General features: G+C 36.6%; 1 protein-coding gene across 7 annotated transcripts in view; it reads left to right on the top strand.

The window, feature by feature from the left end:
• PHKB (phosphorylase kinase regulatory subunit beta) overlaps window positions 1-23,661 on the top strand; it is a 213,425-nt gene that overhangs the window by 147,288 nt on the left and 42,476 nt on the right. For all 7 annotated transcript variants that reach the window (XM_020881709.2, XM_020881707.2, XM_070451354.1 and 4 more), the window contains 6 exons: window positions 14,628-14,683; window positions 15,199-15,292; window positions 20,373-20,456; window positions 20,928-21,032; window positions 22,165-22,247; window positions 22,736-22,826. In XM_020881709.2, coding sequence (XP_020737368.2) covers window positions 14,628-14,683; window positions 15,199-15,292; window positions 20,373-20,456; window positions 20,928-21,032; window positions 22,165-22,247; window positions 22,736-22,826 — 513 coding nt within the window. The remainder of the gene's footprint in view (window positions 1-14,627; window positions 14,684-15,198; window positions 15,293-20,372; window positions 20,457-20,927; window positions 21,033-22,164; window positions 22,248-22,735; window positions 22,827-23,661) is intronic.

Genomic DNA, 23,661 nt, shown 5'->3' with positions numbered 1-23,661 from the left:
GCATGGGAATGAATTTGAGTGCTGAACAGAAGTTCATATGATTATCATAATGAAACAGCATAAAATAGTCAAGGCATCAGAAATGCTTCTGAAAGCCTAGTCTGAATATGAATTCTTTTCAGGAATACTGTCTTCAGTCTTTAAGGGAAGTAAAAGGCTCCTATTAACTAGTATTTATACCATAGCCAGTGAAAATTAAATGCTTTGTCAAAGGCATCGAGACCTGAGAAAAGTTAAATTTGAAGTTAAAAAAAAAAGATTAAATATAATAACATCATTCTAATTAACCCACTGAATTTGTTAAAATTAGAAGTTCCAATAATAGGCATGACATATAATGAAAGATTTCATCTACAAGATGAAAACTTCTTATAGTCATGGCTGAAATGTAAAAGAAGAAAAATAGTCCAACGCAAGAAAACAAGGTTTATTATCCAAAATAAAGATGTCCAGGGTCTTGTTTGATCTAGTACTTATGTTTGATCTAATACTTATGATCTAGTATTGTTTTAATGAATCTACTACAAGTACCAATTTGTGCCCTCTTATGATTCAACACACTGAGCCTGCTTATATTCCTGGCATTTTACTCTGAGAACAGAATCCTGTTTATTCATAAACATAAATAAATTTATGAATTTACCTGGGACTTTCCTACTTCCCTTTTTTCTTATTTTTGAATCTTCAAAAAGTTTTAAAGGTCTTTTTGATCTTTGAAGAAAAGTATATCCTTTATATCTATTCTGACCCTCTCATTTAATGATTCATATTACAAGGAGCTGCCTTGGGAGCCTACTTCCTGAGCAGCAGTGTGCTCTTACAAGGCCCTTAGAGAGTTACAGGTGTTTTTGCCATTGTACTGAATAAAATATGAGTATTCTTGGTCAGCTGCTTGAAGCAATATTTACATTTATGGCATATCATCATGATAGAGCAGATCATGTGTGTTGAAGCACCCTTGAGAGAATTCAGGTTCACATTTATCATTTTCAGTGACACCCAAGCTTTGACTCTGAGAAGTTAACTAGCACATTTAATATACCAATTAAAATGGATTGATCTACTTTGGCAGTCTTTGGAGAAAAGGCCAATATGAAAGAAAAATTTTTTAGTGTAAGAGCTTAAAGCTTCTAAATTTAAAATGAAAGTCAGTACTTATTTACTAAACCACATTTAGAATGAAAGTCAGTACTTATTTACTAAACCATGTACATATTTATACAGATCTGAGCTAAAAACATACATTTGATCTCTCATTTTTCAAATTAATGAAGAAAGAAGTGTCTCATTGTTTTCTGAAAATACAGGTACATAAAATTTTGCGTGAATTATTTTCTTGAAGATTAAAGAATACTACATGTGTATGTAATACATATTATTTTTAAGGAGATGGTATAGTATAGTGGCTTTGCATCATACAGGCCTAACTCTAAAACTGATTTCTTCTACTTACTAACTCTGTGACCTTGGAAGATTTAATTAATCTCTCTAAGCCTCACTTTCTTCCTCTATTAAATAGAGATAATACTTCATAACTCATGTGGTTGCATGTAATTAAATGGTAATAGTGTTTGTAAAGCTCTTAACAAAATGTCTGACATTATAAGACCTAAATAAATATTATTGCTAGTTTTATTTTGTTCCAGTAACTTATTTTATAAATAATATTACTTTCTCATTAGTGAGAATGAAAAAATTCTAAAAAAGTCTGGAGAAAAACATATTCTCAATGTATTGGCTGTTAATATGCATAGGCTTTCTTATCATATGTAGCCTAACTGGATATTCAGTTTTGCATTTGCTAATACTTATTTATACCATCATAGTTATTTTTCATATTATTTCTATAAAATGTTCTTTTAAATGCCTAGATGATGTTTCTTTATTTGGCTATATCAAGTTTCCTGTCTCTTTAATGTAATTTCTATTCTAGAAGTACATTGGGATTCCCTGATAGCTCAGTTGGTAAAGAACTGAGCTCCTGCAGTGCAACAGAAAAGAATCCTCCTGCAATGCAGGAGACCTTGGTTCGATCCCTGGGTTGGAAAGATCTGCTGGAGAAGGCTAGTTACCCACTGGCTACCACTGGCTCCCCACTCCAGTATTCTTGGGCTTCCCCTGTGGCTCAGCTGGTGAAGAATCTGCCTGCAATGCAGGAGACCTGGGTTTGATCCCTGGGTTGGGAAAATCCCCTGGAGAAGGAAATGGCTACCCACTCCAGTATTCTGGCCTGGAGAATTCCATGGACTGTATAGTCCATGGGGTCACAAAGAGTCAGATAAAACTGAACGACTTTCACTTCATCCATTTAATAAGGGGTGTTTAAGATTTAATTTTTTAAATTAATTTATTTATTTTAATTGTAGGCTGAACTTTATAATGTTGTGGTGGTTTTTGCCATACATTGACATGAATTACATTTTTAAGAAACTGCTGATATGACTAAATTGCTTTTCATCTAAAGGTCTCTACCTACTTTTCTGTTCCTAAATTAAATATTTTATATTCTGTAACATTCGTTAGCTAATGAAAATAAGGCAAGAGATTATAAAATAAAACCATTTTTCATACCTACATAAAAATCATAAAAATGAAAATCACTTTCTAGAAGCTTTCCTAACACACACTTGATCTGAATGCACTGTTATAGACCTTAGCCTAGATTGGGGAATGTTTTATTTTTTTATTCAAATGCATCTATATAAACTGTAAAACCATTATGTTTATTGCCTGTACTCCACATACATGATAGAATATTAAAAGTATATTAAGAGAATATTAAGATTATCAAGAGCATCTTGTTTTATTCCCTCAAAATAGGGCAGGAAACTGAGATTCAGAAAGTGGCAGTCCGAGGTCACACGGGTCTCTGTGCAAGGGTGGAACTCAGGTGTCCTGAAGTGCGGGCTGGTGAGCCATGTGTCCCGTGGTCAGAGTGCACATTCACTGCATGGTACTAAAGATGACAGGCTTCCCTCAGCGATGAAGAACCTGACTGCCAGTGCAGGAGACATGGTTTTGATCCCTGGATCAGGAAGATCTCCTGGAAAAGGAAATGGCAACCCACTCTGGTATTCTTGCCTGGGAAATCCCATAGACAGAGGAGCTGGGCAGGCTACAGTGCATGGGGTCGCAAAGAGTAGAGCACACCTTAGCAACTAAACAGCAGCAACAAAATTAGAGAAAATACTGTTCAGTGACACTTACTAACAATGATGAGACTATCCAGGACCATCACAGTGGGTATAGAGACCACTGCTGTATGATTTTACAGTGGGGACAGAGATTGGACTCAATTCCAAATACAGCATGGGCAAAAGGGAATTTATAGCCAAGGAGCAGGGTAGGGGTCAGTGGATGGAAAATTACTCAGAGGAAATATCACGGGAAAGGGGGATTCTGTCTAAACCAACCCAGCAGCCAACAAAATTCTTTGCTTAAGACAGTCCAGGGTGATCAGATATCGCTCAGGGGATGGAAACAGATGAGAAATATGAACAGATACAGAAGGTAAACAAATAATTATTGATGGTGAGGGTTCTAGTTAGACTGACGTAGGATTCTTGCTGAAACTCAGTTTTATAATGAAGCGTTCTGATGAGCCTCCGAGGAGGTTCAGGAGCTTGACCAAAGTTTGCTCAAGTGAAGAATCATTGTCAGTGGGACTTACTCATGTTGTTTTCCTATGTCTCATTGTCCCTGATTATGACTAAGAGACATAGTCTTAAGCAGGCTTGTCATTTACTATTGCGTCTTCCACACAATAACTAGCGTAGTGCTTCTGTAGCTAGGCCAACAGATAGTCATTTATCAACCAGTCACCAGTAGGAATGTGAAACCACGTTTACTTTCTGTCATTCCTTTGTTTTCTCCTATGTTGGAAAGTTTTTTCATTTATTTTTGTTTTTTTAGTACTCAGAGTTTGACCTTATTAATGCTCATTATATATTAAAATACTTCTTGTATGAACTTTTAAAATGTCTGCTGGTTAAACATTATTGTTGGGCTGTTTTGCAGAAGTTAAGATTTGAATTTGTGAAGAGTTGAAAAGAATGTAAAGGAAGGATTAGCTTCATTAAGTAAGGAGACATTTGAATATATATTTTAGATTATATTCATTTTTTAAAAAATGAAATTTTGAGTTTTTGACCTGTTAAATTCCTTTTATCTCTTTGTATGTCTTTGATAAAGATTGTCCCTATACAAATGCAAGTCTGTGTTTTAATTTGGACAAGTGCTTTTTTAAAAATATGTAAGATAGTTCCACTTTAAAAATTAGCCCTATATTGATGGTTTTGATTTGGCATAGATAAAACTTAAGTGCCTGTTGAATTTTCTCAGATTACATTATCCTGTTGCATCCCATACTTCTTAAGACTATTAAATTAGAGATGTCAGAATATAATGCCTAGGAAATATCTCTTTTGAAAGTCACTTTCAGTGGCTTACAAGAAGGCAATATTCATATAAAGCATATAAATTTCATATAATTTGATAAATTTTATGAATTTTCATGAAAAAATCTTCAGATTTTGTTGTTCTTAATTATTTTTTTGAGCATTTTATTATTTCCTCGGTCTTATTTAAAACATGTTTCATCATGGGAGCCTGTGATTTGGAAAGTGAAAGGAACACTGGGGCAAGGCCAGACAACTGAACACTGATTATGACTCCTCTATCATTAATCAGAAACTGAAGAAACTAATAAAGTTAGCCTAAATATATGAGTTAAAGGTGGCAATGAAGAAATAATTATGTGTAGCCAAGCATGAGCCCTTCCTTGCGACTGCGTAAAAGTTGTTAAAGTGGGAGATAGACTTTTAAGTTCTCAGGAGTGTCTGTGATAATAAAGATTAAAACTAGGCTAACGGAGATAGGGCATTAAGAGATACAAACTACTATGTATAAAAGAAATAACTATAAGGATATATTGTACTTCACAGGGAATATAGCCAATATTTTATAACTTTAAATGCAGTATAATCTATAAAAATTTTGAATCACTGTGTTGTAAACTTGAAACTAATATAATATTGTAATTCAGCTATACTTCAACAAGAAAGACTGATGTATTCTAGTAATGTTGAGATCCCTCTAGTAATGAATAGATCTTTTCTTTTGAATTGCAGGCATTAACCCACCCAACTATAGAGATGTTTAATTATCTCTGACCTTAAAAAAAAAAATCCTCAATTATTCCCCTCTGTCATGTTCTCTTCTTCCTTTCTTTCAAACATCTTAGAAAAATATTTGTATGATCTCCATTTCTTCAGCTTCCAATCACTCCCTATATGCAGTCTGACTGCTTATACCGCAAATCTACTAAAATCAAATGCAGAAGGTTACTCATAACCTCCTAACTGAAAAATCCATTGATCTCTTTTCAGATTTTAGTCTCATTGTCCTCAAAGACATTCAACACCATTGAACACTGCCTTCTTTAAACTCTGTAAAAGCTTAGAAGTAATTTTTGATTGCTCTGTACCTATCTATGTCACTACTTCTCCCCCTCCCAGTCCAGTCCTGTCAATTCTATGTCCTAAATATTCCTGAAATCTTTTCACTTGTTCTTTCTTCATTCCAACCACTCTGATCTTTCAACTGCAGCCCTCAATGAATCTCTTTGTACACACTCTCCCTTCTGCAAACCATGTCTATATAGTAGCCATTATAATGTAGGTTAACATAGATAAAATGTTTGGGCAGAAGCTGACCTACAATAGGTACTATATATGTATTTATTACTATTGTTCTAAAAATGTAAATTACATTGAGTCTTTTTGTTTTTGAAACTCTTTTAGTGGCTTTTCATTCCACTTAGATGAAAACCAAATCCCTGTTGCCTTAGAAGTCCCTTTTGGGCCTTAACTCCACCCTCATACTTTTTCTTTTGCTTGCCTGTTATGCTCCAAATATACTAGTCTCCTCTTAGTTCCTCAAACACCTCAAGTCTTTTCTTCTCAGGGCCTTTGCTGTTCATTCTGCCTGAGTATTTGTTACTAGATCTTGTTTCTTTTTGCTGTTGAATCCAGTCTCAGATTTAATGACATCCTCCAGGAGAATTATTTTCTGACCATCAACCTAAGTAGGCCTATCTCCAGTTACTTTATTGTATCACCCTTTACATTTATCCGTTTTATTCATACAGCTCAGATACCTTTTTCTATAAAGTCCTCCATTCTCTGAGACTAAATTAGCTACTCCCTCCCTTGCCTTCAAAGCACTGGTTAATAGCATTGAATTTACTATTCTACTAAACTCAATATATGGTTTGCTTTCTCTGTTATATGGTGAGTTCCTAAAAAATAGGAATAACATTGCATCAGTCTTTCTGCCATCCCTGGTGCCTCCCATGATATCTGGATGAATGAACAGGTTAATAAACCCTCTAAGGCAGGAGAATTTCTAGTACACAGACTTTGTTGAGTTGTGGTCTCATTAATAGGGAAGACTTTTAGGTTTATTCTGCTGAGAGTAACAGTAGCATGTGTCCTCAGCAGTCAGGTCCTCAGTGAAAATCCACTCTAGAAATAATCTGGCCTCAACCAGTGAAGATGGCTACTCTATACAGTTGAAAGCTCATGGGATTCTAGAGCTTGCTGAATTCCTCAGTGTAACTGTTTGATCTCTAACCCAGCAGCTATAAAAAACTTACAACAGGTTGTCCTTTATCTGTTTAATTAGCCCAGTCTTTTTGTCCTTGGGAAGAGCATCTAGTGCTGAAAGAGAAAGTAGCGCAGGCTTTGATACTTCTTACCCTTCAAAGCCTGTCTTCTTAGGTGGCTTTCACGTTGTACTGAAGGGCCATGTGGCCTGTCTGTTCATTTCCACTCACACTTGGAGTTGTGCACTCGGCAGTTCTCTAGTATGTGAATATCATGAGTCAGTGCCTCTCCACCTGGGCCCATATAGTCATTTTAGCATTATCTCCAGGAAATAGACAAGACCTTTAGCATGGTCATTTCTTTACGATAAAAATACAGAAGCATCTAGTTACAGCATGTGCTTAGACACGAGTGAAAACAGTTTTACAAATCAATTTGTTGTGACAAAGTGATGATTAGTATTCTCTTCCAAGATAATTGCAGTCACTGAAAAGACTGCTTTCCAAAAACATTGCCTGATTTATTAATTCAGACATTTGAAACTATATTCTGAGGTCTGGGAATTCTTTTTAATATTCATTTGTTTTCCTCTTAAAAGCTAGTATAATCACTAATTCAGTGTATAAATACAGGGGTCCTAAAAGGCCATTTTATCCCTGGCCAGCTTCACTCTTAAGCCAGGTTTAGCTTTTTAACTATGCTTATTGTTGTTATTTGTCAGGTATTTCCACTTGCTTTTCCTCTGCTTCCCTGTTAATTTTCTCCATGTAGCTACTTTGGCTTGGTTGAAAATGTCAGAACAAGATGCCAGGGTGTTAGAGTCAGGATGTGCCTGATTTCAAACTGCTGTAGTCTGTTACTTGGCTCTTGTAGAAAAAGTACTGTGACTATGGTGTCGCAAAGAGTCTGACACGACTGAGCAACTGAACTGAACTGATGGTGTCTCAAGTTGAAAATAAGATGTATTAATATAAAGCATCTGCCTGGTTTCTTCAGCTAATGAGGTTTTGCTGAAAAATGAGTGTAATGAAACAATGCTGGATGTTGGCAGGACCTACTGATGAAGGCTAATGAGCATAAATAAATTTCTGTAAGGCCAGAGCAGCAGAGGCAGAGAATGTTTCAAATGCACTGCCCTTGAGGCAAGACCCGCTTGTGTGGTGTATGACCTGTTATTTGTTGGCTTCTTTTATTCTTTTCTTCTCTCCCTCCTCCTATGCTCTTCTTTCAGTAAAAGATCCATTCAAGCCAGCCACAGTATATTGTTTTACGCAGCATAGAGCATGTTAAAAATAAAGCTGCTTAGGCCAGGACTTAATACAATGTTGCAAAAATAAGAATTACATTTTTACATACTGTATACATTATTTAATAGAAGAAACTTAATTGCCAAGAATTTAAGAAATAAATTCTATCAAAAAGGAGATAAGAAAATAGGTGTTTTGTACACAGCAGTTGGAGTTTAGTTTTCTTCAAACGTGATATTAAGAGAATGTAGAGTGACTCTTGGTAGAACACAAAAGCATTTGCTCATACCTCTGCTCCCTGTTCATAGTAATGCTTCCTAAGGCCCACTTGACTTCACAACTCCAGGATGTCTGGCTCTAGGTGAGTGATCACAACATCATGGTTATCCATATCATTAAGATATTTCTGTACAGTTCTTCTGTGTATTCTTGCCACCTCTTCTTAGTCTCTTCTGCTTCTGTTAGGTTCATGCCATTTCTGTGTTTTATTGAGCCCATCTTTGTATGAAATGTTCCCTTGGTATCTCTAATTTACTTGAAGAGATCTCTAGTCTTTCCCATTCTATTGTTTTCCTTTATGTCTTTGCATTGTTCACTTAGGAAGGCTTTCTTATCTCTCCTTGTTATTCTTTGGAACTCTGCATTCAAATGGGCATATCTTTTCCCCTTTGCCTTTCACTTTTCTTTTCTCAGCCATTTGTAAGGCCTCCTCAGACAATCATTTTATCTTATTGCTTTTCTTTTTCTTAGGGATGGTTTTGATCACTGTCTCCTGTACAAGGTTACAAACGTCTGTCCATAGTTCTTCAGGCATTCTGTCTCTCAGATCTAATCCCTTCCAGCAGAGCTATTTCAAATCCTAAAATATGATGCTGTTAAAGTGCTGCACTCAATATGCCAGCAAAATTGAAAAACTCAGCAATGGCCACAGGACTGGAAAAGGTCAGTTTTCATTCCAATCCCATAGAAGGGCAATGCTAAAGAATGCTCAAACTATGGCACAGTTGCCCTCACTTCACATGATAGCAAGGTAATGCTCAAAGTCCTCCAAGCTAGGCTTCAACAGTATGTGAAATAAGAACTTCCAGATGTACAGTTGGATTCAGAAAAGGCAGAGGAACAAGAGATCAAATTGCCAATATCCGCTGGATCATAGGAAAAGCAAGGGAATTCAAAAAACACATCTACTTCTGCTATATTGACTACACTAAAGCCTTTGACTGTGTGGGTCACAACAGACTGGAAAATTCTTAAAGACATGGGAATACCAGACCACCATACTTGCCTCTTGAGAAACCTGTATGCAGGTCAAGAAACAAGTTATAACTGGATATGGAACCACAGACTGTTTCCAAGTTGGGTGAGGAGTAGTCAAGGCTGCCTATTGTCACGCTGCTTATTCAACTTATATGCAGAGTATATCATGCGAAATGCTGGACTGGATGAAGCACAAGCTGGAAACAAGATTGCCAGGAGAAATGTTGAATGTTGAGTTTGAAGCCAGATTTTTCACTCCCTTCTTTCACTTTCTGCAAGAGGCTCTTTAGTTCTTCTTCACTTTCTGCCATAAGGGTGGTGTCATCTGCACATCTGAGGTTATTGATATTTCTCCTGGCAATCTTGATTCTAGCTTGTGCTTCATTCAGGCCAGCATCTCTCATGGTGTACTCTGCATATAAGTTGAATAAGCAGGGTGACAATATACAACCTTGATATACTCCTTTCCCAGTTTGGAACCAGTCATTTGTCCAGTTCTAAGTGTTGCTTCTTGACCTGCATACAGGTTTCTCAGGAGACAGGTAAGGTGGTCTGGTATTCCCATGTCTTTAAGTATTTTCCACAGTTTGTTGTGATCCAGGTGGTCAAAAGCTTTAGTATAGTCAATGAAGCGGAAGTAGGTGTTTTTCTGGAGTTCTCTTGCTTTTTCTATGATCCAGATAATTGAATCATATTAATTAATTATTAAAATTAAATTTGAAAAAGGAGAGGGGAAGGGAAACCATTAGGGTACATTCACATTTAAGTTTCTCTATATGCCCTTTGAAAGTTGTATTTTATGATTTTATTTATAACACCTCGCTGAAAATCAAGCCTTGTTACTTTGACCTGATTTGGGTAATTTGAAAACCAGAATCTAGACAGATGTACATGCAATATTTTAATTACCATAGTTTAAAATTTTGAGCGAGATGGGTTGCAGTATTAATATAGATAGTGCCCAGCTCATGGGCAAGCTATGCTATAAAAGTTTCTCTTCTACTGTATACTTAAAACTGATAAAGATAGTAAATTTTATGTTATGTGGGCAAGAATACTGGGTTTCTATTTCCTTTTCCAGGGAGATCTTCCTTACCCAGGGATCGAATCCACATCTCCTGCACTGGTAGGCAGATTCTTTACCACCCAGCCACCAGGAAAGCCCATACATTCCTTAATTGCTTATTAAAAATATGTGTGCATTTAGTTAGGATTCTTTCCCATAGTTAGAAATATCCTGTTTAAATTTGCAAATATTTCTTTTTATGCTGAAGGGAAGATTTTTGTGTTGCTAATAAAAATGTAACAATATTTCTTTTAAAAATATTCTTCCAGATTACCAAATAAGTGCCAACTGCCTTCTTTAGGTATAAGGTGCTGGGTACATGCTGAGTGAGAAGAGAGCCTGAGAGGGCCCTCAAAGGTGCACTCTAGTAATACAGACCACTCATAAGCTTGCAGAAAGCCCTGGCAGAGAGAAGACAGGCGGTCTTCAGACATCCTACAGACATCATCTGCTGTTGGTGATAGAGACTGCGGTCTTAGCACCCTGATGTCTGTAGGACTTTATGGAGGAGACCAGGTTGAGAGAGTGTCAGAAACTGGATAAACAGAAAGGAACAGTCCAAAGGTAGGCCAGTGGACAGACACTTGAGATGAACATGACGTTTGCTTGTTTAATGAAGTGTTCTAAAGCAAACAGGGGACAAGCAGGGAACTGCAGGGAGCAGTGAAGTTGTGAAGATCATCAGGAAGTTGGGGCTTTATTTGGGAAATACTGGTTTTGGAGTATAAAGTGACATCCTAAAGATGACACAAAAATCTGTTACTCACCCACCCTCCCTTCTTCCCTTTCCTTGGTTCACTCAACAAATATTTTTTTACCACTTCCTTTGTGAAAATCACTGATACAAGAAAATTAACCTGACCATAAAGTACAAAAGATAGGCAGAAGCAAATGTGAAGCAGAAAGTCCAGAAAGCCTGAAACAGTGATCCAGGATTGTGGTCATGTTACTGGATTGATCAAAGGGCTAATGTTTTTTTAAACACTTAAGAGTACATGCCAAATATTTTATAATAACTATAAATGGAAAATAACCATTAAAAATTGTGAATCACTATATTGTATAACTATAATTTAAATAATGTTATGCATTATTTAAATTGTTATGCACTTCAATAGAAAATAAAGTATGTATATTATATTGAGAAAAGAAACATATGTCAGATACAGTTAAATGCTTATGTATGTTCTGTGTTATCCTCGAAACCCTATAGATACTTTTATTATCCCAGTTTACCAGTGAGGAAACTGAGGCTTAGCAAAGTTAATTGATATAGTCACACAGCAAATAATAGTATAAATATCATTTGTTTAGCAGATTAAAGTTTGTAAATATTTCTTTTGGCCCTCTTTTGTTTGATCCTCTGCCTTTGTGTTAGGCCTCCTACATACCTTTATTCTCATTTTTTATTTTACATAAACACAGAAGAACATAGAGAAACTTGCCTGGGCAGTCATTCATCAGATAGTAAGCACCTACTGTGTGGCAGGCATTTTTTCTTGGCCTTGGGGCCATGGTGATAGACAGGATAGATCAAGTTGCCTGACGTCAGGGAGTTGTTTTCTGGTAGGGATGAATAACAGTGAATATATAAGGAAATAAAATCAAGTCATTTCTAGAAATGACAAGTACTGTTAAGCAGACAAATAAGGTAATAGAGGAGGACTGCCATGGTAGAACATGAAGGCCTTTCTAAGGAAGGGATGATAGTTGAGACCTGCATAACAAGAGGACCTCATGCAACAGTCTAAAGGAAAAGCATTCCAAGCAAGAGTGCAACAAGAGCAGAGGCCCTGTGATAGGAACGTAGTTGGCATGTTCAAGGAACAGAGAGACCCCAATGTGGCCAAAATGTGGTGAAGAAGAGAAGAGAATGAGAAAATAGTAGGCTGGAGCTAGATTATGTAAGGACTTGTAGGCTGTTGTGAGCAGCTTGGTTCTTATTCTGTGAACAGTGGGAATTCAGTGGAGAGTTTTAAATAGGGTGTCTGTGTGTATGCATGTGGGGGATGGTGGTGGGAGAGGGTGAGATCGTCTAATTTGCACCAATTTTGTCACCAAAATCCTGTAACCCTTCCCTTATAAATTACCTTCATTTGATAAAGTAATTGATAAAATACCTTAATCTTCTCTTTTCATTTTTTTAATAATTATGTTTTTTTGGCTGCATCAGGTCTTAGTTGCTCAGGCTTACTGACTGTGGCTTGCTTGGACTTATTTGCTCTGTACCATGTAGGATCTTATTAATAGACCTTAACCAGGGATCAAACCCACATCTCCTGCATTGGAAGGCAGATTCTCAACCACTGGACCACTAGGAAGTCCCATCTGTCTTCATTTTTATAGCAGTATTCAGGATTGAAAAGTAACAATGACAACAGTAACAATCACTTTAGGACATTGTATATTCTATGTGAGAGGAGTCACTGAGTATGCGTGCGTGCTGAGTTGCACAGTCGTGTCCGACCCTTTGGGACACGATGGACTGTAGCCCGCCAGGTTCTTCTGTCCATAGAATTGTCCAGGCAGGAATACTGGAATGGGTTGCTATTTCCTACTCTGTGGCAGATAGATTCTTTACCTCTGTGCCACCTTGGAGGCCTTCAAATATATGTGTGTGTGTGTGTATTCTTCCATACTTTGTGAACCTAAAAGCAGAAAGTATTATAATATTATGAAGAATAATACCATTCAGAAATAGAATGTGTTAATTACTATCAGAAAGTTTTCAGAGAGACTTCATTGGTTTAGACAACAATTTTGGTGATTTGAAAAAAATTATGAAAATATAGAGAAAAGTAGTTCCAACTTTGTCACTGAATGGAAGAGAATTGTTGTGGTGGGACTGGCCATGTAAAATTCTGTGAAAAGAAATGGGGTGAAGGGTCCTACTTGGGCTAGGGTTAAAAACCTAAGCTCATTATGGTAGACAGTTTGTGAGTTGGAAGTTTCCGAAATGCTGTTTTCACAATAGAAGTGTTCTTCACCCGTCAAATAGTCCCCTAACCAGATGCTTACTCTGATTCAACATGTTGTAGTAGGCATTTTAGATCTGAGTGCTCTGTCATGCAAATAGAAATAACATTGTCCTAAACAGGCCTGTGATTCTAAAATAAGATACCGATTTGCCAATTAGGATCTACAAGCTACCTTTTTTATATTTGGAATAATGTCTGTATTCTAATAGATGTATTCACTTGCTTTTTATTTAAAAACTCTAATTGTCCTCAAGATCGTGGCCCACTGTAAGTTTACTTCTCCTTTTGATGAATAAAGTTCATCTAAGAAAAATAAATTTTAATGTTTTCATTTGTTAGAAATCTTGAGACTCTGAATAATTATTTTTTCTCATCTTTTTGAGTAACATCAACTTTTAAAGTTGTTATCAAATAAAAATAGAATTTATAGCATTTTTTAATGTGTATTTATTTTTGTGGGGTTGTTCCATCATATTTTCTCTCATCTGTTCCTTTAAATCACATTGAGGACTGCCTGAAATGGCATTTTCATGATGATTCTGAGAACCATCCTTCTACTGTATGTTATTTACTGCTGATATATGTATTCTGGTGTTTCTTGCCTTCTACCATACATAAATTCTAGTGGCATATTGAATACCATAGAGAGGAGCTGACTGATGGTAAATCACAAACATTTTACAGCATCCTATTGAGAATGTTGGATTCATTACTATAAAGAAATTATGTTTGATCAGTATTTTCAGAGCCTCCTAATACTGTAGTTTATTGGTGCTTAATGTTAATTATATACAAGTTCAAAATTGGGTTCATTTTAACAATGCATAATATATGCTACAGTGAATCTTTTCCACACAAAAAAGAATAGTAAATGTCCAACACTATGTTTGATTAGAACTATTAAGCCCAACAGCTTGTATTTAACATACACAGTGTTAATTATATAGTCAACTGGGTAGTTCATTCTCTACTGCAGAAGCTGTATATTAGAATAAAGCTATTTTGATGTATAAGGTGCCCAAGGAAAACTGGCTAACAAAAAAGGGAAAAGCTTTTTGTGGTGAAGACGTCGAATGAACAATTGTAACTCACAGTCACTTTTTTTAGAGAATATGTAAGTTGGGTTTTTATTTTTAGTTCCTACTTTTCCCTTCATAGTTAAATGATGGAAAATGACTCTCAGTCCCTAAACTACTCTTATGCATCATTCACAATAGCCCTGAAAGTCTAGCCCCTCTGGCAGTGGTGAGATTTATGGCTTTCCACTCCTTGGTATTCCATTACTCTGTCTACACCATCAAACTGATTAGTAGGCAAATGGAGAGCAAGGAAGGAGAGGCGACTGCTTAGAGCCAGCTGGTGTCCATCATTTTAATGAACTGCTTAGAGATGGTTAATGTTGTCCTTAGTTCTCATTATTGTCAGTGGTAATCAGATCTTTTAAAATGTTCCCCCCTCTTATTCTGTATTACAGGGTCCGCTGGAAAATGATCTGGTTGTTTATGTAGCACTCATAGCAGAAAGCCAACGGTATGAAATCCAGATGGGTGGTATGTTCTTTTGACAGAGAGGGAAGGGGGTTGATTGCTTTAGGCTTATAATATTGTGTATGGTGGTAGAAATTAGTTTCATAGACCCCTTGACAGGGTTTCCAGGATGTCACTGATGTCACTTTAAGTGTCAGAACAACATTTTTTTCATTTTTGAAAACAATTTTGTTTTAGTTGGTGCAAGTATTAAAGTCTGTGACCTGTGCCAGTGTTGGCCAGCATGTAGTTTTGAGAAATTACTGCAAACAGATTGTGGGGATCATCCCCCAAATTAGTACTTACCTCACTGCCAGCCACCAGAGCTCACATCTGATGCTCTGTGAAGATACCCCCACTGGCCCCCAAAGAGGGCCTGTGGATTTCAGTGCAGATGACATATTGGTGATATTTAACAAATGATAATCCGTTCCCAGCTAGCAGTCTCTCACCTTTTCTCCTCCCCCTTCATCATTGTTTTTAATAAATGCAATATCTTTTTTTCCTTTTGTTTTCTAGCCTCCAAGTTTTCCTCAACACATATGGTATTCAGACTCAAACTCCTCAACAGGTGGAACCCATTCAGATCTGGGCCCAGCAGGAGCTGGTGAAAGTAAGTGATGCTGCTTCTTTACTGTCTCCCTTGTGGAGGTACTAGAGCATGATGATTACTTAGTTTATAGTTAAGAAACATAGCTAAAATCCAATTCTAAAATAAGGTCATTGATCCAAAAGTTTTTTATTAAGTTGAGAGACCCACTTTATCAAACATTGTTACTAAAAAGCAACTGCCTTGTGTGTGTGCATTATATTCATAGGTCTTGTTAGTTTCCACTCCTTGCTAAAGTGTTGTGTTGTTACTAACCTGGACTGACCAATTAAATAACGAATTAGCATTAGTATTAGTAGTGGTGTATCAAATTAACCTTTACATTTGCTTGATTTTCCCTTCAACTATTAAAGAAATGTTCTCACCTAAATATTGTTGGTAATAACTACTGCTATTTTTCTCTTGCCTTATTCTTTGGAGTCTGAAGTGATTCCTATCTTCTTTGGTTTGCTAGTTCTCAATATAATTATAAAGTGACAAGTGAATTTATCTTTGATACAGTTACATGCCTATTGGATTGAATTAAAAGTGGTGACTTTTGAGGCCTTTGCACGCACTGCTCAAGATGTACCCAGGAGTGCCTGAGTTTAGAAATATTCCTGCTCATTAGGGACAGGAAATTGTTGATCTCCACTAATTATTTAATAAACCACTGTTTTTATTTGGTAATTGTTAAAAGCGATACAGGAAAATTTCTGCAGTCTTTGGTGAAGTGTTTGGTTTATGTAAATGTTTTTGATTAAAGCCTTGACTTTACAAAAAGAATAAAAGCTTAGAGAAATGAGGTGCACATTGCAGGGAAAATGCAAGACCCCGGTGTTGTTACTAATCAGACTGGACCTTACCCATTGGCCACAAAACCAGAGGTAACCCAGAGCACCAGCTCTTCAAAAGTCCTTAACAAATTTAGAGTTTTTCTGCCCTAATTAAAGAGATACGGCTGAAAATGCAAGGAACCCTAGAGGAGGTTAACACTTTAAAATCACACTAAGAAGTAAAAGGTGGAAAGCTCTGTTTTGTGGTAGAAGAGGCTAAATGAGTCCAAGAGGAAAGTAAGTATCCCCTAGGTAAGGAGAGGAGGCAGCATGGAAGGTCTGAAAAGCCAAGACTGTAACACTGTGCACTTATCATTCATGTACAGGCTATATTTGCTGATACACTTTCAAGGTCTCTCACTGAAAGCTCCAGAGAATGGTAACAAAGGTTATTATTCTTTGATAAACATGCTTTCAAAGCAAATTAACCTGAATCTGTTTCTTCAGGCCTAATTTTTATTAGCAACTCTTTCTATTAGAGTCTGTACCCTACCAGACAACATGCAGTCGAGATTTAAAGACCAGCATGGCTCCAGATGACGTGACCGTGGCGTTTTACTCCTTCATTAGCAACACCTGCTCTGTGCAGAGCGCTGTGTGGGGCCCGCGGACAAAAGGACCCTGCCCGTGTCCCAGTCAGTGACCTCTGGATCTCACGACATGACAGAAAAAAACTTGTTAGTGATAATCCATTTTGATCAGTTCTATGATAGATAGTACAAGGTGCTGAGGAATCATAGATGTGGTAGAAAGCATTCTGTTACAAAGTGAAGACTTACTGGGTTGGCCAAAAAATTTCTTTGATTTTTTAAGTAAACATAGAAGACACATTTTTCATTTTCACCAAGAACTTTATTGAACAACATAGTCACCATTTTGTTCTACTACCTTCTGCCATTTTTTAGGCAACTTCATAATTCCATCTTCCCAAAACTTTTTATCTTTTTGAGCAAAGAACTCTTCCAGGTACCTTTTACAGTCTTCCAGGGAATTGAAATTATTTCCATTAACAGAATTTTTAAAGACAAAAATGAATGGAAATCTGAAGGTGCAGTGTCACAACTACAGCAAATCATAATTTCCCAGCCAATTTGTAGTAGTTTTTACCTGGTCATCAAAAAGGCATGCAGTCTTCCATTATCCTGATGAAAGATTATGCATTTTCTGTTGACTAATTCTGGATGCTTTTTGTGGAGTGCTGCTTTCAGTTTGTTTTATTGGGATTAGTATTTGTTGGAATTAATTATTTGGTTTTCCTGAAGGAGCTCATATAGAGGACTCCCTTCCAAACCACATACATAGCATAACCTTCTTTGGATGAAGGCTGACCTTTGGTGCGGCTGGTGGTGGTTTTATTTTGCTTGCCCCACAGTCTCTTCCCTTCTACATTATTGTACAGTTTTATCCACTTTTCATTGTCTGTCACAATTTGTTTTAAAAACAGAACATTTTTGTTACACTTAAGTAGAGAATCACGTGTGGAAATACTCAAGAAGATTTTTCTTTTGCTTAACTTACATGGAACCCAAACATCAAAGCGATTAACACAACCAAGTGGTGCAAATGATTTTCAGTGTTTGATTTAGATATTTTGAGTATGTTGGCTCTCTCCTGTGTGGTATAACACTGTTCTCAGTTGATGTCTCAATTTGATTGCTCTCAACTTCAACTAGTCTACCCAACCATGGAGCATCATCCAGTGAAAGTCTCTAGCATGAAACTTCACAAACCACTTTTGACACATTCAATCAATCACAGCACCTTCTCTATACACTACACAAACATTGTCTTGCATTTCGGTTGTGTTTTTATTTTTCTTGCAATAATAAAGCGTAATGGCTGAAAATGTCCTTTTTTTTTTTCTTCCATCTTCAATATTAAAATGGCTATACAAATATTTACCTGTTTACTAAGTTTTTTTTTTTTTAATGCAGACTGATATGACAGCTGTCACAATCTAACAATTGTTTTGAGTGAAGTTAAAGACAACTAAGTGCTACTAGAGTCATCTTACAGAAAAATTGAACAAAAGTTTTGGCCAACCCAAGAGAATGAAGTATTTCTGTGTTTCTGGGTGGTTTTGTCCCTACCGTATGTTTCAGTGCATTAAATCGTGTGAATATATATAACATAAGGACAGTATTATCTGCCTCCTGTAATATAGGGAGCAGTCTGCATCTAATTGTCATAGACCTTCTGTGGTTCAGGAAGTTAAGGAAACTGCTTTTAATGTAATGGAGTAGTATTTAAAGATTACCTTTCTACCTCAATAAATACAAGGGAAGGGCATCTCCATCTAGTGCTGTGCCTTGCAGTTTCAGTGCACCCTGTACAATAAAATGCTTTATAGAGAACTTTTTCTGTGTAGTTGGCTTTGTCTAAAACTACTGCTATTCCAGAATTAACATGTACAGTACATGTGGCTCCAGAGGACATTCACTTGCTTTCTCATTCATCCGCCGAGTATTTCCTGAACACCAGCTGTGTGCTAGGCACAGTGCCAATTCAGGGGTGCCATTCTCTAGGAATAGTCAGTGCAGAAAGGAGAGAGACAGACCCAATTCTGACATACATGTGTGCATCATGACAGAATGAACAGAGAGCTCTGGTAATAGCATTAATTTTGTGTACATTGAGGTTGATACTTGAAATCAGTTTAAATCATAGTCAGTAGATTGTGTAAAGATAGTTGGTTTTATTTTACATTTAAGAAAATTTAGGTTAGATTTCTGCCTCTCTTCAGGTACAAAAATAAATTCCAGATAGATTAAAGATTTAAACATTTTTAATGATTAAATATAAAATTACTGAAAGAAAAAATAGAACAGTTTACAACTGTTGGAAGGGAAAGTCCAATCTTAAAGTAACACCAGTGCCAAAAAGCCATTAAGGAAGTGATTGACACATTTAAATAAATTTAGTTGTAGGTGGCATAAACAACCAGCACATCAAAGGTGCTTGTGAAATTTTCTAGCAGAAAATTGTTTAGATTGAAATACCACATGCTGAAATGATGTTTGAATTAATATGCTGTCATTCTCACATTTAATAACAACATTGAAGATGAGCAAATTGAGTAAAATATTTGATAAAAGGAAAAAATGTATAGAATATACAAATAGCTATTTGTATAGGAAAATGGTCAACCACAAAACATTTGAATACAGTTTTTTAAAATGAAATATCATTGTGACCCAAGAGAGTGACAAAAATGGCCTGTGCACTGTTAATGTAGATGTAATTGGTCTAGTATTTCTGGAGGGTGACCAACCTGGCATTATGTTTGAAAGAGAATATATATTCTCTTTGACTCTATCAAGTCTGGGAAATTATCCTGCAGAAGTAATACTACACTGACCAAAGGTGGTTACTGAATTAGTTTTGAAATAACAAAAAATTGGGAGCTACCTTCATCAGGTGAATTCATGTTAATCTTAAATACGGTAAGGAGACCTCTTAATTGGATTAAGCGCTCATCCTCTGGCACTGATTAACATGTAGTTCATTCCAGGTCTGTTTTTACTTTGTAGAAAAGAACAATACTAATTTTAAAAAACTGGAATACCAGATTATATAGTATATGAACCCATTTATGTAAATATATGCACATGTGTATGTGTGTATGATATGGGTATATATTTATCTATGTACTGTTAAAAATCTGTAACCGTATTTTATACTACCAGTGTTTTTTAGGGATCATACCATAAATTACACTCCTTTTAATACATACCAAAGTGAGAGAGTTGTTGCCTAAGGGATTGTGAGAGTAACAGGACCATTCCCTTGTAGGGTGTGGATTACATTTTTCATAAAACTCAGAAAAATCAATGAAGACATTTTCTTGTTGGTAGGAAATAATTGAAGGTGGAAATCTAGTAGAAGTTATGTGGCCCTGTTTTTTTAAACTTTAAATAGTGAAAAGTTTGATCACATAGGAAGCATTTGTGTCTCTGTGTTCTTGTGTGAATCAGGTAGAGCCATGCAAGTTGTAAATTCATGACATGATAATATAAGAACAGTGCTGAATTTTAGAATATTGCTAAATGGATCTCAAGAGTTTCACTCTCAAATCTCCCAGTGCCCCAGAATCTAAGTTTATGTCATTGGCTGTCTTGTTTTCCTGCAAGTCCATTGAAGAAAGTTTCCCTGGCCTCTTTGGAAAAATCAGAAATTAGCAGGGCAGTAGTCAAGGTGGGAAAAGGGGGCAAAAAAAGGAAAAGTGTTAATTTTTGTCTGGTTCTGATTTACATATTTGTGTCTTACAGGCTTATTTCCATCTGGGTGTCAATGAAAAATTAGGACTCTGCGGAAGGCCAGACAGACCTATTGGCTGCCTTGGTACATCAAAGGTGCTCATGAAATTTCCTTATAGAGCAGTGTTCAGATTGTAATACCACAGACTAGAATGATGTTTGACCTGCTGTGCATCCATTTGCACATTTCGTCATACACTTGTGCTAATTATCTCAATTATTATTTTCCACAAGTAAATACTTAGTTTTGTATGATATCATGAACTCTTCTAAAAATAAATACGCATCTCACTGTTATTTACAAGCATAGTAAGATATCTGACTGTAATAGTAGTTACTCAGAGGGTTTTTCCATTACAATAGAGGTGGACTGCTTTATCAGCATACTGATTCAATTAAGAAACTAAAATTTCCTGATATTGTGTAGATTTTATAAGATTATTTGCTTGTCCAAAATAAACATCAGTTTTAATTTTTATTAAGACTGTGTATTGTACCTTTGCCTTTTCGTCTGTTTCGTATATATGTGTGTATGGATATATAAATTTTTTTTACTATCTCTTACAGATTTATCGCATTCTAGGAAAGACTGTGGTTTGTTACCCTATCATCTTTGACCTTAGTGATTTCTACATGTCTCAAGATGTTTTACTTCTGATAGATGACATAAAGGTAGCTTCAGAATGCCTTTTAATCGAATGGGATGATTTTGTTTCTACTGATTTTATCGTATGCTAAATGAAGTGCTCCTGGGCCTGTACTACTGGATTAACACAGTATCAAATATGAAAATTAAACAACATCTGCACAGGGGTTAAACTACTTGCAGCCTTAGAATAGTAGATGTATTCTGTTTTATATAAAGTTGTATGACTTTATTTGTTCTACCTTCTACAAATGGAATGAAAGGATGTATATATTGTAAAAGCAGAGGGGGAACTGTTTTGGAAACTATGTTCATATAACAGTAAGTTTATCTCTCTTTGAACAAAAGTTGAGTTAACAAAATGACTTTATGAAGAATTTCAAATAAAACCTCACCTAACTCATAATACCCACTCAGTTTAAATCTCCCCCATTCCCTTTTCCATTTGCAGAGTAGAGAAGCTTAGAGTCATGTCCTGGAGCATGAAGTTTGGAGCCAGATTTACTGGTTAAAATCTTGACTCCACTGTTTACCAGCTGTGTGATCTTGGGCAAATTAGTTAACTTCTCTGTGTCCCTGTTTTCTCATCTGTGTAACTGAATAGGACTGTCCTGAGGATTAGGAGTTAATATATGCAGAACCCTCAGAATAGTGCCTGGTACAGAGTGAAGTGTTATGTATGTGTTTGATGTGATAATGATGATGATAGAAATTGAGTCAAATAAAGAACTCTCCGTGTTTCTGATGGTATATATAGATTCAGCCCAATCTCTTCTACCTGCTGTAATATAAATTGTGGAGTGAGAATTAATCTTCTGGATGATAACCTTGGGTTGATTTTCCTTCCCTGAGACCACTCTTGAACTGTATTTGTTAGGCCTCCGAAAAAAAACAAACAAACAAGGCAACCTTAAGACATGTGTGATCTGGTGATCTGATTATTTGTAAGGACAAAGTTTAAACTCAAAATGATTTCTAGCTTAACCTGAGTGTTATTAGAACGTTTCTACCCCTAAGTAGTCTATCTTATCCAGAGTTTGATTGTGAAATTATCTTGATATATAAGTTTTGTTGCCTCTTTGCCGCTAATGGTTAAAGCGTCCTGATCAACTCAGATACTGTGCCATTGCATCCTCTCTCACTCTTATGTTTTAATAGAATGCACTGCAGTTTATTAAGCAATACTGGAAAATGCATGGACGTCCACTTTTCCTTGTTCTTATCCGGGAAGACAATATAAGGTAGGTTGATGAAGGAAGTGAGGTGCATGCATCTCACTGCCGTTATCACTGTGAACCCTTTGGAAGCAGGGCCTCCTTGCATTTTTATATCCATTTCAGAATGTAACAGAGTGGTTTGCATATATAAAGGGCACTTGCTGCTGCTGCTGCTAAGTGGCTTCAGTCGTGTCCGACTCTGTGTGACTCCACAGACGGCAGCCCACCAGGCTCCCCCGTCCCTGGGATTCTCCAGGCAAGAACACTGGAGTGGGTCGCCATTTCCTTCTCCAATGCATGAAAGTGAAAAGTAAAAGGGAAGTCGCTCAGTCGTGTCCGACTCTTAGCCACCCCGTGTACTACAACCTACCAGGCTCCTCCGTCCATGGGATTTTCCAGGCAAGAGTACTGGAGTGGGGTGCCATTGCCTTCTCCAAAGGGCATTTAGTACTAGATTATTAATTTCTCATTCTGTTGTTTATATGCACATTTTATCTGTTTATATTTTTCAGAGGTAGCCGATTCAATCCCATATTAGATATGCTGGCAGCGTTTAAGAAAGGAATGGTTGGAGGAGTTAAAGTTCATGTTGATCGTCTACAGGTAGTCTTCTGAATTTCAGTGTTTCTTTTTCCAGCACAATTAATCCATAGAATCAACTATGTTTCTTAACTATATTCTTTGTAAGGTTTTTGTCTGAATGTTTTATTCTCTATCTACCTTCCTATTCCCGTTGTCACCACCCTGTTTATCTGATCCTTCCAGTCTGTTGCTTGAGCAATTGCACTGGTTTCCCGTCAGAATTTTAGACTTTGAAAGGTCATCTCTTACCTCACTTTTGCATCTGAGGAAGCCGGAGGCCAGAGTAGTGAAGTGACCTGTATAATCTCAGGTTCTTTGACTCCTTGGTCCAGTGCTCTTTTCCCTACCCCACAGTGAGACATCTAACCTGGAGATAAAGCTTGTTCCATTCAGATTTTACAGCTTTATTTTCACAGCTCCTAAATAACAGAATCCCTTTGTGGTTCCCTATTAGCCATAGCAGCCTCTCTGCCTACAATTATCTCCTGCTAAACATTCTTTCTGCTTCAGCCAATATAGCTTAATTACTGTGTTCTCAGCTTTTTGAGGTTCTGCCCCTTTCTGCTCAGTCCATTTCCTCTGCCTGGAGTAGCCTCCTTTCTTTCAACATCACTGGGCTTTGAAGTCTTCCCAAACATTAAAGGCGCGTTCTGCAGAATTACTCAGACCAGAGAGGACACTTTTCTTTTTTAATATCCTTTTATGACCATTAACATAAGCTATCCAAATTGTAGTCCATTATGGGCTTAAATTTCTTATTTCCATTAAAAAGTTGTGATCATTTCATAGTCTTTTATGTGGTAGGTGCACAGTATTGAGTCAGAAAGAGGAAAATTTATAAAGAGGGACCTATGTA

Source organism: Odocoileus virginianus, chromosome 20, assembly GCF_023699985.2.
Source record: "Odocoileus virginianus isolate 20LAN1187 ecotype Illinois chromosome 20, Ovbor_1.2, whole genome shotgun sequence".
Taxonomy (NCBI): Eukaryota; Metazoa; Chordata; class Mammalia; order Artiodactyla; family Cervidae; genus Odocoileus; species Odocoileus virginianus.
This window is presented reverse-complemented; position numbering and strand designations above follow the sequence as displayed.